This window comes from Asterias amurensis, chromosome 1 (genome assembly GCF_032118995.1).
Source record: "Asterias amurensis chromosome 1, ASM3211899v1".
Taxonomy (NCBI): Eukaryota; Metazoa; Echinodermata; class Asteroidea; order Forcipulatida; family Asteriidae; genus Asterias; species Asterias amurensis.
The window spans coordinates 33,993,617-34,012,791 of record NC_092648.1 but is presented as its reverse complement, the minus strand read 5'-3'; the positions used below and the strand labels follow the sequence as shown (position 1 = coordinate 34,012,791).

Here is a 19,175-nt window from a genome sequence, read left to right as displayed (position 1 = left end):
TCAGGATTCTTTCTCACAGCCTGAGAAGGCTAGCGCCAAGGCCTGGTCAGCAAGTCAAGACAGTGGCGCTTTAGTCAATGAAAGTCAACTCATTGAGGTGTCTGTCACCAAGATACTGGAGGGAGGGAAAGGTCAGTATGGGCTCAAGGGTCAAACCTAGTAGTCTAAGAGCAAACATATTTCAGTACCTGAGAAGGCTAGCGCCAAGGCCTGGTCAGCGAGTCAAGACAGTGGCGCTTTAGTCAATGAGGGTCAACTTATTGAGGTGTCTGTTACTAAGATACTGGAGGGAGGGAAAGGTCAGTATGGTCTCAAGGGTCAAACCTAGTAGTCTAAGAGCAAACATATTTCACTACCTGAGAAGGCTAGCGCCAAGGCCTGGTCAGCAAGTCAAGACAGTGGCGCTTTAATCAATGAGGGTCAACTTATTGAGGTGTCTGTTACCAAGATACTGGAGGGAGGGAAAGGTCAGTATGGTCTCAAGGGTCAAACCTAGTAGTCTAAGAGCAAACATATTTCAGTACCTGAGAAGGCTAACGCCAAGGCCTGGTCAGCAAGTCAAGACAGTGGCGCTTTAATCAATGAGGGTCAACTTATTGAGGTGTCTGTTACCAAGATACTGGAGGGAGGGAAAGGTCAGTATGGTCTCAAGGGTCAAACCTAGTAGTCTAAGAGCAAACATATTTCAGTACCTGAGAAGGCTAGCGCCAAGGCCTGGTCAGCAAGTCAAGACAGTGGCGCTTTAATCAATGAGGGTCAACTTATTGAGGTGTCTGTTACCAAGATACTGGAGGGAGGGAAAGGTCAGTATGGTCTCAAGGGTCAAACCTAGTAGTCTAAGAGCAAACATATTTCAGTACCTGAGAAGGCTAGCGCCAAGGCCTGGTCAGCAAGTCAAGACAGTGGCACTTTAATCAATGAGGGTCAACTTATTGAGGTGTCTGTTACCAAGATACTGGAGGGAGGGAAAGGTCAGTATGGTCTCAAGGGTCAAACCTAGTAGTCTAAGAGCAAACATATTTCAGTACCTGAGAAGGCTAGCGCCAAGGCCTGGTCAGCAAGTCAAGTCAATGAGGGTCAACTCATTGAGGTGTCTGTTACCAAGATACTGGAGGGAGGGAAAAGTCTGTATAAGCATTTAGGGTCATCAACCCTGGTCTAAACAGCAAATGTATTTCAAAACTTGAAAGATGGAGTTGTTGCGTTTTGCTAATTTACAGGCAAAATTATAAAGAAAGTTACATCAAAGTCACATGTGAAAGTGTCAGCTCAATAGAGTGTCTACTTGCTACTTGAGAAAGCTGCACGAAACTCAAGACAGTATTCTCATTGACTACCAATGAGGTCAGGTGAATTGGGTCAATACTGCAAGGGAGTCCATGATGAAGCAAAGCTTGAGAGCCTCTGACCCCTGACAGGCACAGCCAGCCTCCGCATTTTCTACATATTTTTTCCTTACGTCCTACTTTCAGCTCCCATAAACTATTTCTTCTTAAATATTTTCTTCTGGTAAACCCTTACCAAGAGTAGCTTTTAGCCTGATTCTGGGTTGAACTTTCATAAACAAAACAAATTGTCTTTCCATGTCACAATTTAATTTGCTTTTTGCATCAACCTCTAATACGAATGAAGTTTTGCCTTGTGTGAATTATGATTCCATGACATTTATGTCATGTTATTTTTCATTAAATTTTTTTTGATCTTCATTATTATGCTACCTTTGATCTATTGTGTGCTTTGTGTCATTTTAACTATTGTCATGTTCCTTTTTTTTAGAGTGCATTGTCGTATTGGGCTCTTTATTTTTTTGTTTGGATGCTTATCAAAGACAAACCCATGCTCCAACTTTTCCATTTAACCTTGCTTATTGTTTATTTGTTGTTTTGTTTACTACTTATTTGCAAGAAATTGTTGTTATTTTCATCAAGTGTGGGTATAAATGTGTATCTGAATTGAACTGAATTGAATTGACATGAAGCATTGTGTTGGTTTTTGGCTGAGGGTGTATGTGCTGGAAATCTCTCCCCTCTTTTCCCCCCTCTGTATCCCCTTTTTAAACCCCTTATTGACCTTTTTGACATTGTGTATGTTTGTCTTAGTATTCATGTACATGTAACTTATTTTATTGATAATGTTAGGTATTGCTAGGTATTGTTAGTGTGTTGATTACCTTATGTTTCATTAAAAGTTTTATATTATGCTTTTGCCTATTGTTTTATACTGTAAAGCACATTGAAGCTTGCATAAGGCACTCTATAAATCCATTTTTGTTATCATTATTATTATTTAGGAATCATAGCTGAAATCGTAGCGAGATGGGTGGCCCAGCACGGAGTACCGCCCAGTTTCTTGTCTAGTTGCTCTGCAAGCAACCATGCCCTCCTTGAGTCGGCAAATGAGGGGACGAGTTCTGATGATGTTGCGAGACAACTTAAAGGTGAGTGGGAACATTGTTTCAGGTTGCAGTAAAACGTAAAACTTATATGTTTAACTGAGATAATGATTGTTTTTAAAACGTTATTTAAAACCTTCTTTTACCAGAAGATTATGAGATTTGAGGCGTTGCATGGTTATGGGTTATGGCTCTGACTGTTGCTAAGTAGATGCGGAAATCTAGCTGTAGCCGTAGCTGTAGGTGCCACTTTGGACACAGCCTAACCTTATAGCATGTGGTACAGCAAGAAGGAAATCATGTTAAAGTAAATTGAGATTATAATATTTGATTTTGTTTTGTATTTTATGTTATTTGTTGTAGAATTACTGCAGGTTCTGTGCTCAAGGTTTCCACGCAGTCTATGCCATGATGTTATGCAAGCTCACTGTACATGGGAGTATGTTGTACAATGGAATAAGAATACCGAGGTAAGTGATGTTTGCATATGTGACCAGGCACTTTAAGTGACTGCCCCCTCTTAAGTTAACTAATGGTTGACTTAGCACAGCCCACCTGCTGAGGGTCTTATTTCCCAGGGTATGGTCAGTGTGGTCAGCCCCAGCTCTACACCAGGTATAGTGTAGCTATTGTGCAACTACATGTAAGTCATTCCATTGCAAGTTATCATCGTGTGAACAAGTCATTTTCCAAGAGTCTCAGAGCTATTCCAGTTTTTAGAGTTATTCCAATCCTTGTTATACTTACGCATCAACCTTTTTTTAAATCTTTTGTGCTTGTGAATAAAATACTTGTATAAAGAACCAATCTTGTCGGGTCACACATCAGAATAAACTATAAATAATAGTAAACTTACGGGTACCATGTCATAACTCTCTTTTGAGAGGGGGTTTTGGCTCTGTAACAATTTTGTTTTGAACTCTTTCATAATCATCATTTTAAATATAGAGTCTCATAAAGACTGAATGTGGTATAAATGATCTTCCATCTTTCTTCAGGTTACAGATTTGTTCCGATCAGCTTTGGGTCATTTGCAAACAATCCGTAATCCTCTCTTACAACATGGTAAGTCTCTATAACGCCCTGTGTGGGCTACTTACATGGGCAAACTCACACAGCAACTTTTTCAGATAAACAGTTATTTTGAAATTCTATTGAGTACCATTGTACTTTTTGTCAATTAATTTTATGATGTTTCCTTTAAAGTTTGACGGCTTGTATACATCTACTATCAACAGTAACAGCATTGTTTTCATTTTATTGATTAACTATGATTGTAAAACCAATGTTTTTCTGAAAAGCAAACTCTGTCCAGCATGCAATTGCCTGTTGTTATGAATATTAATGCTATATCTTACATAACATCTTTATACAGGTATAGCTAGCATGATGTGGCACACCTTTGCAGTCAAGAGAGTTTCTACAGCGGCATTCCTCATCGATAAAATCGGCAAAGCACCAAAGGAAAGATTGTGTCGGAAGGTACGTCCACAAATTGTATCACTTTGGGGTCCCACTTTATAGTGCTGCTCAAACAAAAAATATTTCTTTACAAAATTTCTGGTGAGCAGAAAAATCGAACTGAATACCAGTTACAGATGTGGAATGTTATTTTTTGTATACTTTTGTTGTACACCTTTGTTGTGCTTAGCTAGTTTGTGTATTTAAATGGCAGTGGAATAAGTTGGACGCATGGTTGTCCTAGAGTTTAAATAGTTCAAACACATCTTAAAGATGTATGCAACAATGTGACTTGAGTCAGGTTGTGTCTAGTCATGAAATTTCTTGATGTGTTTTTAAAATTTTGAGCAGCTCTATTAATTGGGCTTGTTTTGCGTATTTTTTTGCTTCGTAAAAATGTGTAAAAAGTAAATTATGCTAGAGCAGGTTTATGGAAGTGGGCCCAGTTCAGTGTGAAAACAATATAAAACAGTTTGAACAATAAATGGAGAAAACAAAACTGTTGTTAATCATTTATGGGTTTTGTTTTTTTCTACAGGATGTAGGCATCAGTGATGTTTCTCTTGAGAGGTTCATGGGTCTATGCTGTGAACTTCTGGACATGATTTATGTGGTAAGCTATAAGGCCAAGTTAGTAAAGAAGGATGAGGGTCTTAAAACATTTTTTTTTTTTTTTTTCAAAAACGAAAGATCCAGACTAGAATTGCTTTGGCCTTGTGGAACTCAGAAAATTAAGATAAAGGTAAATTTAATAAATTGCTGAAACAATGGTGTACAGATGAAGCAAAAGTTGTTAAGCCACCACCACAAAAAAAAAAAAAATAATAATAACCGTAGCACTTTACACACCCGATGGCTTCTCATAGCGCTTCCAACATTATTACCCCTGGTCACTGGACCTTAGTTCATTCCTTAAACCATCTCAGCTTCCTGGGGTGTATACAGTGCATGCAACATTAATATGCGCTACTCGGCTAAATCAATCACAAGAACCATCTCTGCCCTCACAGGTACCCATTTACCCCTGGGTGGAGAGAAGCAATTAAAGTTAAGTGTCTTGCTCAGGGACACAAGTGTCACGACCTGGATTCGAACCCACACTCTGCTGAACAGAAGCATCAGAGCTTGAGTTCGGTGCTCTTACCCACTCGGCCAGGACACCCTGCAACCACAGCTCATAAGAGATTTATTACATGGTGTGTTCCCAAACCTCACTTGGTTGCATCATCGCCATTCAAATGTGAATCATTCCTGGTTGGTTTTTCTGTGAACGAGTCACATAACAATCTATAAAACAGTCTCAAAACCTTTTGTGGGTGTGATTACTGCTTTCTCCCCTAGGTTGAGACGGAGTCTTGTCTTGCCCCCTCCCTTGAGGTTGAAGACCTATGGCAAGGTATCCAGGGCCCAACACCACTGGCGGAGCTCGCTGTCAGTCAGCCTCTACCTAATCACTACATGGTAGATCTACATAAACAGCTTACTACGTCCCTCCATGCAAGTAAGTTTCATTTATGTACAGTTGCTACTTCGACAAAGCTAATCATGCTGGGAACCTCTTCATGTCAGATGAACTTTTTCAACTCAATTCAGTTTTTTGGTCCCACCATCGAGGACAATTTCCTTGTATACATGCAATACACAATACTAATTATACACAAACATAAATATACTGAATTTTTAATTAGATTAATTTCTGGAATAGCTTACGTCAGACGGTTTACTATGACTGAAAAACTTTGGAGTGCCCTCAATTTGTTTGCTGGTAGCTGGACAGCTGACGGAAATATCCACCCATGTAACGTGTGGAGCATGCTACGCTTTGTTTCACCTGTACAATATTTGACACCTGCTATTGGATAACATGCCTTGTATTATCCCTTTTCCAGACCCTTGTCCTGCTGTTTGAATCTACATTTTTGTTACGATTTGCTTGATACTATTTCATTGCTATATGTTTTGTGTTGTTTGTTGAGGCAATGTATATATATAAATGTCTTGTATTATTGCTAAAGTACTAACCCGCCCTTTTTATCCTTCATTTGTTTCTTTTTATCTTCTGATGTGCTGTATCTTCTGTTTTGTTATAGTAGGGTTTTGGTAATGCACCTACCCGTACAACATTGTATATTTGTATTTTAATGTTATTCTTTTATTGTTTATTGAACTCTAAGCCATTGTATACTATATAGTTTAGTTGTTTACCCATTAATCAAATTTTGTATTTCTCATAATCTACTCATGCAGACTTTTTGTCCTTTTTAAATGATGTGCATTTCTGTATGTTTTAGTCTCTGTTTTTCTGAATTTTAATATTGCCTCTTTTTGTCTGTTTAAATATTTTCAATGTCATGTATTTCAGCCTTTTTCGGCTGCAGTGTGATTCGTGAGCAATAAACTAATTATAAATTTGCCAGTGGAAATCAAATTTCAATATTTTTGTTTATAGACGATATGACCTATGATTACATTCAAACCGCCCTCTGTTGATAAAACACTGTATACGTCATGTTTCGCTGGGCAAAAATGCGCGTAGTCATGGTAAGATTGCATTAGCAGGCTGCCAAAACACAAAGGTTTTGCTTGGTGGTATGCGCGCGAATCGTGTTATGGTTTTCGAGTGACGTCAGAGGTTACATCGTCTATATGTGGACAACAAATGCTATATAATCTTATCTGACATGCCAATTGTCTATTTCTGTCTATTTCATTGTAGTTTTAGTGTTCAATATGAAGTCCATCAAACCTTTGAAGGTGTTATTCGACTACAAGGCCAGGAATGCCTTCTTTAGGGATCTAGACGCACCTGTCATGCAACCCGCTGGAGATGTAGACCTAGGCATCCAAAACAATCGCCAACATGTAAGTATCTCCAGTAGAAATGGTGTGTCCTTATTTATCAAGGACGTTGTTTCTCAGTCTTGCAAAAACATTGTGTTGTTCAGGCCTCAAAATAACCCACTGCCCCCACAGCACTTTATACCGTGGTGCTTTTGCTGTGGTAGACTTTGCAATGTTCTAATACAAACTAAAATTTTCCTGATAGAAGTCCCCCCTTACCAAAGGAAAAATGCTGTGCCCCTTTAAAGATGTGCCCCTTTAAAGAATGAATTTGAATGCCTGATCTTGCAAAACAAATTCTCTGTGCAAAAAACAATGTATCTCGGCACGCAATTACTTGTTTTGTGCGTTTACTTCGTCCGGGCTATTTCAAGCACTTAACAACACTTTGACGATTTCAAACTCTGTCATTTTATGAAATACATTTTAAAAAAACAAGAAATTAGTAATAAACCACAAGGAAGTTTAACTACTGTAACGAGCTGAAACGGAGTCAGTCAGTTTATTCTCAAGGTTTTAATTAGGGTACGTTTTCACGGTCAAAACAATAACTCTTTCGGTTGAATTGGACATTAGTTGATCACTGGACAATAACTGAAATACTTATTGTTCTCAGCCACAAAAACACACCCCTGGAGTACTGCAGTGGTCCTCCAGAATAATCAGATGTTTTTTTCCATACAGACATCACATGATTCTCTTTAGAAGTAATTGTAACTTTCACAACCCATGTCTGTTATTAGTTCATGACCAGAACCAATTGCCATCATTTTATGAAATGTATCAAAAAGGCGTGAAATAGTAATAAGCCACAAGACAGTTTAACTATAGGTTTTCTCGGTCAATTTTGGTAAATGAGCAGCCAATTTAACCACCAAGCTATTCTTTTTCGCACAAAATCGAATGCTACTGAAAAGGGTCATTCGATTTCGTTTTACGATTAGTCAAATGTAGGGTTGCGTCATTTGATTTAACAAAATAATAATTCAATTTAACAATTCATCAAAGCAGTATTCAAATTCGCAGACGCTTCTTGAGTCGAAACGCTAAATTGAACAGAGTGCTAAAGAAACTTGAATGCCTCAAAACGAAATTGAATGGCCGAAATCTGAATTTGAAACGCAGTAACAACTGGAAAGGCAAAACGGATTTAATTCGAACGCATGAACATGAAATTGGCTGCTCATTTGTTGAATTTGACCAAGAAAACCTATACTATAAATAGCTGAAAAGGAGCCACTCAGTTTACTCTTAACTCTTTAAACAGTGAGCTGCAGTGGTCATCAGGAGTCATCACATGTTTTTTTTCCATATAGACATTGCCTGATTTAATTTAGAATTAACTATAACTTTCACAACCCATATCTGTTTAGTTCATGACAAGAATCATAACCGCCGCTGTGGAGAGCCTCCCTCCAAATCATTCGGTGGACCCCTCCCAGGCGGATCGGATCTGCCACTCCCCGGTTCCCTCATCCCCGGCGCCCGGCCCGATGGATATACGTAGGATACGTCGGAGTCATCCCGCTCATGTCTGGCCAGGGCTGGCGATTCAGTTAGCGATAGCGTTCGGTGGAGATGTGGACTCGCTGAAGAGACATCATGTGTGTGAGTTGTATAAGAGTGGATACGACACCATGGCTCAGGAGGTAGGAATGACAAAAAAGTGTGTTTTGTGCTCATCTGGAAAATGTCAAATTAATTTGTGTCTATTGACTTTTTTTTTTTTAGGGCTTTATTTGTTTTTACTCTAACACCGATTTAACATGCATTAAGCATTGTATACTCAGTACTTTCCCAATTACTCGGTCCTTTCCCAAGTTCTGTTGAAAACAAAATCCACAGGTAAATCACTTTGGTGGGATTAGAACCCACGACCTTTGCATTGCTAGAGAATATGTCATACCATTAGACCATCAAGCTAGTCCAATGGCTAGAGGCAGTTCCAATCCTATGTGTTGGCAGCGCCACCGCAACTATATCAATCAATAGATGTTAGTTTCGCATTGGGGATAAAGAATATAATTTGTTTTTTACCCAAACACCAATTTTTTTGAGTTATTAAAATTTTGAAGTGTCACCAGGGCTATTGGGTATTCATGTTCATTGTACATAAAATTAACATGCTAATTGCTGATGAATATTCATTTATATTTGCCGACTGCAGGTTCTGGTGACTGTAACAGAAAGTACTCAGATGTCCATCCAGCTTATTAACGTGATAGGTCTTCGTCTAGCTCAGATGTTTATTCTCGATGCAAACACTGTGAGTTTGTCCAGACAGTCTTCCCTACCAGCTTCACTCATCACTTGGCTCAAAGTTTTGGTGAGAAAATGTTCTTGTTGTTGCTAATATTGTTAGTTTTTATAGAAGGTAAAGGCAGACAATCAGACATTACTTTGTTTAGTATGGTAGGTAGGTAATAGGATGGTACCTCTGATGATATAAAGGCGGAATTTGGCACACGGTCAGCGAGTGTCATGAGAAAGACATTTGGCTATTGAACTGTTTCATGAAATGCAGCTTGCTTACATGCACCTATCCTGCCTGCCATTTTGGGGGTCAGAATGTACCCAAAAGAATTGACTCACAATCAGTTTGAAATGGTAGATGCACAATTTTTTTTGGGTGCTTTCTGCATTGTACAATGGGTCAATATTAACTATTTAGTAAAGAGAGCGATTGTAAACTGCCCTTGTAGGTATAATATCTACGATGGCAGCAATTTCGAAAATTGTTTTGTTAATCTACCATATATGTTTTTTATATTTGTTTTCTTCATATATCGAACTCAGCAATTGCTCATTAGCAAAATGTTTTTCTTAAGACATACTCTAACTGTGTGCCAAATTCTATGCTTGTATCATGAAGTCTGTAGGGGGGGGCTTGCTACAGCTGCTCTTCGTTTATGGAAGAGTTGCACTGTGTCTATCTTTTTCTTGCTCATTGTGATTGCATTTTCATTGCCATTTTTTTTTATGTATTTGTAAGGTACATTGTATTGCATTCTTGTAGGCTCTCTCAGGGTGAATACGTGCTTTATGGTGCTTCAAGTTTAAATACATAGTGCTTTATTTCCCCTTAAGATTCTCAGATTAACTTGCGGCATTAAAAATAAGAATTGTATAAGTTTTCATGACTGAGTTTTCAGAATGCATCATTTGCCAATCAGAAATCTCTTCATGATAATTTGCTTGTAGGTTTTCCCAGTGATTTTTGAAAAAAAACACTGTTACATGTTGTGTTCTCTTACCATTGACCTGCCTTATTTTTAGATTACATTTTATTGTGATATGTATTATCATATTTGTTATTATTTGTTTCTTGATAACTAGAAGAATGAACTTAATGTTTGCACCATTTCTGTAGAGATGTTGATGCTTCAAACTGACATCAATCAGTCAATCAATCAATCAATCAATCAATCAATCAATCAATCAATCAATCAATCAATCAATCAATCAATCAATCAATCAATCAATCAATCAATCAATCAATCAATATAACATTTATTTCCACAGTCACCTGGAGGCATAAACCTTAAAGTCAAGGCTTGGGGTGGATGTGCCCGATACAACAATATAAAACAAAACAGGATAACAGCACTAAATAGACGAATAGACATACAATAACAATAACTCAATTTCAAGTTGTTTGTTTACATTTTTTAAATTCTCTCCTTTTAAGTTTACTTATTTGCTTTCTGTAAAATCAGTTTATTTATTAGAATCTCATATTTGCTTCATTCCCATTGGAGCATGTATCTCTTGATTTGAAAATTATGTTCTTAAATTTTGCACATGTGCACAGCCACCATCAAAGGTACACTTTTCGTTAAAGTGAACAACATAAAAATATAGGTTAACTCTTTGCAGATTTTGTTTTTTGACAACTTAAGCACTTTGTATTCATCATTGACACAGTGATTGTTAATTGGTGATAAAGAACAATGAGATGACTGCTACATCAGTAGTTTTTAACCTGGTGTTCATAAAATGAAAATGGACACACAGCGTGTACCCACAAGTGTAGCTGTTCACACATGTGTTTCCCTCTTGTCAAACAAATATGTGAATCACAGATTGTAGAAGTAGGTAGTTAGATAGATAGGTAATTTTAGTATCCTACACTAGGGCAATTTAATAATAGCCTTGATGCAAACAGTAACAGTACAGACAAAAATTCTAATTTAAACGTTTACCAAACTGTGTAGACTGAACCAATAAAATAATTAACCAATCTATTAAATAAGAAATATTTATATACAGATAGGCTTAAAAAGATTCATATAAGTTTCACATTTACAAGCTTTAAGATTCCCAAAACCTAAAACTGACCTGTATAGTCCACTCATTCATTGATGGATTTGATTGTACTAATTACTTCTTATCTGATATCCGTTAATGACAGGCTAAAGAACCAACCTTAAGATGTCCCCATCCGCCCGTTCCAGACACGGCTCATATCGTCAGTAAAGCCGTTGGTCTTCTTCCAGAGTCTCATCCTCAGTATGCACTTGGTCTCCAGCTGGTGGAGGCAGTCGGCTCGCTCACATGAAAGGGGGGTTTAGGAACTAAAGGGCTATTAAATCATTGCGGTACTCGCTGCTAAAATTTAGGATTCAAACTGCCTCTAACTACCAGGCAATCCCGGTGGTCTAGTTGGTAAAAAGACACTGCTCTAGATTTGCAAAGGTTGTGGGTTCGAACTCCACCCAAGTAATATGCATGCGAGTATACAGTCCTAACAAACATCGAATATATGGATTAAACCAAAATTAATATTAAGGGATAAAACTTTGAGTAGGATCATTTTCATTCAGCCATTGAACATATCACTAGATTTCTAAAAGTCATGATTAACATATAAACCACAGAGTCCCATTGCTTCTTTTTTTCTGCTGGATAGTGGCCAAACACCAGTGGTCAGAGACAAGTGGCCGGCCGGCAACCAGTAGTTAAAGACCTGTGGCCAAAGACCTGTGGGCGAAGTCCAGTGGCCGAAGTCTAGTGGCCAAAGACCAGCCATAGACTAGCTGCCAGGGATTAGTTGCCACAGACCAGTGGTCAAAGTAAAGTAGCCAGACACCATGTGGTACATGTAATAGTACAGTGTCAAGACACCAGCATAGATGACCTGTTTAAGAGTAAAACTTCACAGCGACTGACAAAACTCTTGTTCAGTAAAAATCAGTTCATGCTCAGCCATTATGACATGTAACGTCATTCAGCCATGTCCTATATGCCTCTCTTAATATTTATGCATGACGTCATAATTCTTACCCAAAATGAGGCTATGGGCGCACGTCCCCCATCACTTGCAGTGGCTGCTCCCATCGCCTCGTTTTGAGTTAGCATTGTGACGTACCTCATGCATAAATATTAAAGCCATTATACACTTTCGGTAAACAGTATTGTCCAAGTCCCACACTTCGTGTATCACAACTTATATATAAAATAACAATCCTGTAGAAGTTTAGGCTCAATCGGACATCGGAGTCGGGAGAAAATAACGGGAAAACCGTTTTCTCAAAAAGTAAAGCATTTCATGGACTAATATTTCAAGAGAAGTCTTTCACCATTACCTTCTGTAAACCCTGTAAATTATTTGTAAATCTGTGAACTTTTTTTTTTTTTTCTGTACCGAAAGGGTCCAATGGCTTTAAGAGAGGCGTATTTGGCAGCTATGGCTGCGGCTGTTGCTGCGGCTGCGGATGTTGCTATGGCTGCACCTGTTGCTATAGTCATAGCTGTTCTTGACTGGTCCAATGTGTATTCACAAATAAAAACGTCTTTGGAACTGGTCCGTTGTCTTTGCACTGGTGCCCTGTATTTTGATGTAAGTTTTCTTTAATCAGAGAAAAGGAATTTTGGACCCATGTGGTAACAACAGAGCTGCCATAAAAATAACAGAAACCTGGGATTTCATCACTCTTTACTTGGCAACTACTTTGGATGAAAAAAAAAACAAACCAACAACAACAGACAACCAAACAAACAAACAAATGTCCACAAGATAATTAAGCATTTTTAAAAACGTTGATTTACTTTCTGAATCGTGAATAAAAGAATTGAACATTATTGTTAAGAGAATTTAAAATTCCAAAGTTTTCAAAATGAAATTCAAAACAAAATTCAAAAAGAAATTAAGCAATTCTAATCTTATTCTTCCAGATATTTAATGAAATATCGCCTAAATATTTGAATTATTTATTCGGCTGCATTTAACTCACTTGACAAAACTCTTGGACATTTTTTTAGATATGTCTCCCTCTCTTTTTTTTTTTTCTTTTTTTTAAATAAAATTAGAACCAAATGTCCAGAGTTGTTATTTTTTATTTTGTTTTATTATTGGTTTGTTTGTAAAAAATATTTTGACATCATTTCTATTTAACTGTGATCAAAGAAATTTGAATATTACTTTGCATTTTTTTGTTTTACGTGCCTTTTTCTAACTTGCCAATAAAGGAATCAAGCAAAATATTGTGTGAGATGGAAGATGGCATATCCTTTAACGGAAAACTTACTTTTTCATCATGATTTAAAATTTGACTTGCACAAATCAATTTATAGAAATACTAGCTGTAGAAATATGTTCTCTTGAATTGTGACAAGTACAGATTAATTGCATTATAAGATTTCCTGAAATTGAAGCATGAGTTGGTTGCCATCGCTGAGGTTTAACAATGAAAATCTACAGACAATGTAAAGGCTGGGTCACATCAAACTAGTTCTCGAAACGTCCCAACCCGTCCTAAGAAAATGTAAAGCGTGACGCTTGTGTCCTTAAGCAAGACACTTAACCATTGCTTCGTTCTTCAGATGGGACGTAAAGCCGTTGGTCTCGTGTGTTGTGTAACGCATGTAAAAGACCCAGTGCACTTATCGAAAAGAGAAGGGGTTCGCCCCGGTGTTCCTGGCTGTGGATGCTTGTATGCGCCTTAGCACCTTGTAAACCCTTGTAAGGTGCTACATAATTGGGTCTCAGAATTCACTTCAATAAACCTATCTTTCTGAAAGTTTGTATATACTCAGCGCCGTGAGTACCTTGTTGGTAGATACGTGCGCTATATAAGACTTTGATATTATTATTATTATTATGGTCTGGCTAGACGAATAACTTTGGCCGGATATCATCTATAATGTGACCCTAGTTACTTTAATTCTGATTATGAGTTGGGTCTGTCTGTAAAAGCGATGAACGTGCTACAATGGAACCGAGTCTAAATGACGCCTGATCAGATCACAACCACTGGTTGCACCATGCCCAGCATGTCCCTAGTATGATTCAAGTAAGGCAATTCAGTTAGTGATTGCCTTCTTATTTTAAGTACGTTGCCATTTTGTCTAATGGCAGGATGGGATGGTTGCCCAAAAGTTTTGAGCAGGCTCATTGGGTCGTATGAATAAAAAGTAGTACTTACTTTTACTTGAAAATTTCAAGTATTTACTACCATCCATATGAATAAAAGGAAGTAAAAACTGTTACTTAAAAGTATTTACTAAAATGCTAAAAGTATCTACTTTTACCAAAAAGTAAATTCTTTTAATTTTAGCACTTACTTACTTCCATATGAATAAAATGGAGAATATACTACAACATGCAAGTAAATACTAGTGATTTTTCAAGGTAGCTCCAGAGCTACCTTGGGCACAGAAGTAAAATGCTCATCCGAAGAAATGACAGTGTTTATGAATGTTCCTCACAGGATAAATGTTTTAGTCCAAAGGAAAGACATCACTGAAATATTAAATAGACACATACACAGTGTTTCACAACAGAAACAATACACACAAACTCAAACTGCTTTTAATCAAACTTGTTTAAATATGCTGAGGATAAAATAAAACCGTTTGTAAAAAAAAGTTTTGTATCATTACAGTAAGCTTTTAAAAAAGATATAAAGAATTTTTTCAACTCAGAAATGAATGCCTCGATCATTAAGAAGTAATTTTTTAAACAATTGAATGCATTTCAATAGAATGTTGTTCGTGCTATATTAAAACGTTTAAGTTTAATTTAAATAGGTTTGCTCATATCCAGCTCTCATCTTCTCTATACAGTGCTGTCATGCACTCCAAGTTTCAAAAGCATAACAAAAACGTTTTTATTCTGTGTGTCCAGATGAGTCGTCTTCATCAAAATGTTGTCAGAATAAAAACCTCATGGCTGACTTGAAGATTTCTATGTTTCTATTAAATCAAATGCTGCTTTGGCTGTGTGTGTGAGCGCGTACGTAGACGTGAATGGGAGTTGTAATACAAAGGAAACCTTTTGTTAAGAGCCATTCAGCCATGGTATATCAGAAGTATTTACCCCAAAGCATTAAGTGAATACTTTGCAGTAAAAGAATAGGTTTATTCATACGGAATTCAGAAGATGCTTTTACTGAATGCTTCTACTTGGAAGTTTATGCTTTTACTTTTTGCTAGTACTTGTCAGTAAATACTACTTTTTATTCATACGACCCAAAGTTCTTGAGGAAACCCGTTCGAATAAATAACAACTATAACTGATTCTTCAGTTTTATGCGTTTCAAGTTAGGGAGTGTCACTTCATTGGACATTGCAATCATTAATTTACCATTATTTTAATACAATTTTCAAGATGTTTGTCATAAAAATTAGTCCCATAACTGAAATGATTCTTCAGTGAGTGTGGAAGCTTTGCACAATTTAATAATAACTAGTTTTTAATTTGCGTTTAATTTCATTTATTTTTAAGAACATATGAGACCAATTTATGTATCACCTTCTGATGGTTTACAAAGTGCTGTGACGTACTCAGCAGCCACCGCCAGAAACATCGGGGCAAACCCCTTTTCTTTAAAATGTAGAAAATGACAATACAAAATTTATGCCAGGGCTCGATTTTGGGGGAAAATCGTCGAGACCACAGGGCTTGTGGCTTTAAATAACGAGACCAGAATCAAAAACCAAAAAAATCTTCCTTCCTGAAAGGTAGTTATCTGACACAAAAATCAACGGGAGAGTTAGTGAGGTATTATTATTCATTATATTAAATTAAAAACACAAGATTGCCAGACTTGTCTAGTCGGGAGTTTACCGACCCCACACTAAAAACCACTGGTCTGGGGTCAGTGGTGCAGTGTAAAATTCAAACCCTGTATGTTAAAGACGATGTCATCTTTATGTAAGAATTCTAACAACTCATATGAGTAATATTACTGAAGTCAGACTCTTTGTGATGTGGTCATGTTTGTCAAGAATGTCACTGGATAAATGTATTTCATGGTCAAGACTACGCAAAAGTTGGCGGAAGAATTTTATCCCATCCAGTCCCCCAAAATGCTTTGATACCAGTGTAGTTGGTTTCTACTATGGAGATACATGTATGGTTTCTACTGGCTTACTCTTCTGAAATGAGTCCACACTCACAATCTTAAAGGCAGTGGACACTATTGGTAATTACATGTACTCAAAATAATTATTGGCATAAAGCCTTACTTTGTAACGAGTAATGGGGAGAGATTGGTGGTATAAAACATTGTGAGAAACAGCTCCCTCTGAAGTGCCATAGTTTTGGAGAAAGGAGTAATTTTCCACGAATTTGATTTTGAGACCTCAAGTTTAGAACTTGAGGTCTCGAAATCAACCATCTAAACGCACACAACTTCGTGTGACAAGGGTGTTTATTTCTTTCATTATTATCTCGCAAGTTCGATGATCGATTGAGCTCAAATTTTCACAGGTTAGTTATTTTATGCATATGTTGAGATACACCAACTGTGAAGGCTAGTCTTTGACAATTACCAATAGTGTCCACTGCCTTTAACATTTGGTTACTATTGATGATACTTCTTTTACTAGCAATGAAATTAGACATTAGTGTATATGGTATGTAATGAAGACTTAACACATTAAAAAAATAAACCGTGATTTTGTTTTTCAAAGTTGAATATTTGTGTCTGTGTTTTTAGTTGTGAATGTTTTGAGGAAGGAAGTGAAGTTTGAAGCTTTGCATGGTGGGGATAACGGAAAGTAACTTTGAGAGTGACTGCTCTGTATTCCGACACCCCCATGAATCCCCTCATGATTTACTCAATAGAGTTAGGACTAGGAAAATACAGGGGGGGTCAGAACATAGGGATTTCAGTTTCAGATACATTTCCATCCATTCAAATGTGCTTATCAACTTTGCCTGAGGTACATGTAAACTTTTGGCAAGGATGATATTACTAAAACATGACACCACACAGATCTTACAATTTAAGTTTGTTCTTTAATTTAATGTTCTTTCATGATTTCACTGCCATTTTAAACAACAGGTTCAGATCAAGTTAATTGTCATTTGATGATAATTCAATATATATAATAGTTACTTTGCATTGCTGTTTACATTAAATGTTACAATTCATAGATTTTCAAGATTTATATGAATATTTTGTACAGTATTACTTAATGCATAAGAAGAATTATGTGCAGTGATAACAATACAGTCAAGCAGCCGCTTTAAAAAAAAAATAAATTATCATCGGCCAATCAAGTATTCTTTCATCCCAATATATTTGAATATATTTCTTAATTTATTAGTAAAATAAAGCTATAAGGTCATAAATTCAACATCGAAACTGTGTGGTACGAAGTGACACACTCGATCAAAAACGCAATACTTATAAAACACATAAACGTAATAATGTAAACTTTCTTAAATATTGATAGCAAAACGTACAAACACGCAGAAAATTTTTACAGACAGAATCATATCGTGGTATGAACATTTGTTCAAATGATGTTTGTTTCACTTTTGTTTTCACCTTATCTTGTGTTGGGTCAAGCGAAGTAAATTACGGTTATTTTAGAAGCAAGTTACAAAAACATACTTTTTAACTTTAACCAAACAAGGCAGTTGTTTCAACAACCATGACAATGTTTTCATGAACATTTACTTTTTCCTGAAAATAAAAAGAGTGTTATTCAAGCAGGAAATATTAATCTTTCCTTTTCAAGAGGTAAGTTCAAGGACTGCCCAATTTGATTAAGCGGGTACATATCAGCCATTAATCAGCAAACAAATTTCAATGTAAACTAGTCATAATTTGTTGTTATCATGTCATGTTGTATGCAATTAAGCATACAAACTGTGTCAGCTTAATATTAGCAGGGGAAAAACCGTGACCCTGCCCCAATTTCATAGATGTGCTTCAGCAGAAAATGCTGCTTAACAATTTTGTGCTAACCACAATTGAGCACCGTTCATAGATGGTAAATATGATACGGTATTATTAGTTTGTTATTCTGGTGAGCGTAATTTTGCTATGCTTAGCTACTGTTGTAGACAAGGATGGGCAAATCTCGACATGATTTCGACCTCAGTCGACTAAAGAGAGAGAGCTACTGTTTGTCCTTGAAAAGCAGTGGACACTATTGGTAATTACTCAAAATAATTATTAGCATAAAACCTTACTTGGTAATGAGTAATGGGGAGAGGTTGGTAGTATAAAACATTGTGAGAAACGGCTCCTTCTGAAGTGACTTAGTTTTCGAGAAAGAAGTAATTTCCCATGAATTTGATTTTGAGACCTCAGATTTAGAACTTGAGGTCTCGAAATCAAGCATCTGAAAGCACACAACTTCGTGTGACAAGGGTGTTTTTTTCCTTCATAGTTATCTCACAACTTCGACGACCGATTGAGCTCAAATTTTCACAGGTTTGTTATTTTATGCATATGTTGAGATACACCAAGTGAGAAGACTGGTCTTTGACAATTACCAATAGTGTCCACTAGCTTTAAGCAGCCCTATGAAACTGGGGCCCTCCATGTCATTGGCTGTCGGTGTCGTACCATGCATTGTTCAAAAGAATGCTTTGCCTAGTCCCAAACTCATGTTTGCTTTAGCAAATTATAAAAACTTGGCTGTAATTTCTGCTGAACAACTTGTGGGTCTGGATCCAGGATCCAATTTCGTAAAGCTGTTAAGTAGAAAATACCGCTTGACAAAGTTCTTTGCTAAGCAAAAATTGAGTGGGGCACCAGTTTCAACAATGTCAAACTTTGGCTGGCAAGCTATTTCTGTTAAGCAGTACTTTTCTGTCCTTTCTGTTTTTGCGCTTACAAGCTTTATGAAATTTGGTACAGATAACTTGATTTTGTGCTTAGCTTTAAAGTTAGTCCCAACAATGAGTTGACAAAACCCATTAGCAAGACTAATTAACAGCCATGTTTACATGGTCATGGGACCTCAATCTACATTTGTGCATTAATGCACAAAGTTGACCTTCTCTCTATGATAAGGAACTTGCACATTGGACCATAACACTGTAGGGATGCTATTCATGTATACTATCAATTTGACACCAGGAAAGTTTGATGCAAAATTGAGATTACGGTCGCCCCCCCCCCCCCCCCCTACTGTTGGGTCCTGGGCCAAAAACCCTTTTTAAAACCCTTTTTAAAACTACAGTTTGAGCTTTGCCTCCCAGCTAGAGCCTATGGCTGTAATGGCTTTAATCATAATG

General features: G+C 37.1%; 1 protein-coding gene across 2 annotated transcripts in view; it reads left to right on the top strand.

The window, feature by feature from the left end:
• Positions 1–19,054, top strand: part of LOC139937759 (rab3 GTPase-activating protein non-catalytic subunit-like) — a 125,986-nt gene extending 106,932 nt beyond the window's left edge. Inside the window, exons 20-31 of one of the 2 annotated variants that reach the window (XM_071933068.1) lie at positions 5–97; positions 434–467; positions 2,291–2,437; positions 2,756–2,862; positions 3,391–3,457; positions 3,768–3,874; positions 4,392–4,466; positions 5,195–5,354; positions 6,570–6,715; positions 8,068–8,343; positions 8,862–9,020; positions 11,106–19,054. In XM_071933068.1, coding sequence (XP_071789169.1) covers positions 5–97; positions 434–467; positions 2,291–2,437; positions 2,756–2,862; positions 3,391–3,457; positions 3,768–3,874; positions 4,392–4,466; positions 5,195–5,354; positions 6,570–6,715; positions 8,068–8,343; positions 8,862–9,020; positions 11,106–11,252 — 1,518 coding nt within the window. In that variant the 3' untranslated portion in view covers positions 11,253–19,054. Of the gene's footprint in view, positions 1–4; positions 132–433; positions 468–2,290; positions 2,438–2,755; positions 2,863–3,390; positions 3,458–3,767; positions 3,875–4,391; positions 4,467–5,194; positions 5,355–6,569; positions 6,716–8,067; positions 8,344–8,861; positions 9,021–11,105 lie in introns of both variants that reach the window. The other variant, XM_071933060.1, reaches the window with a different exon arrangement.
• Positions 19,055–19,175: the final 121 nt, after the last annotated feature.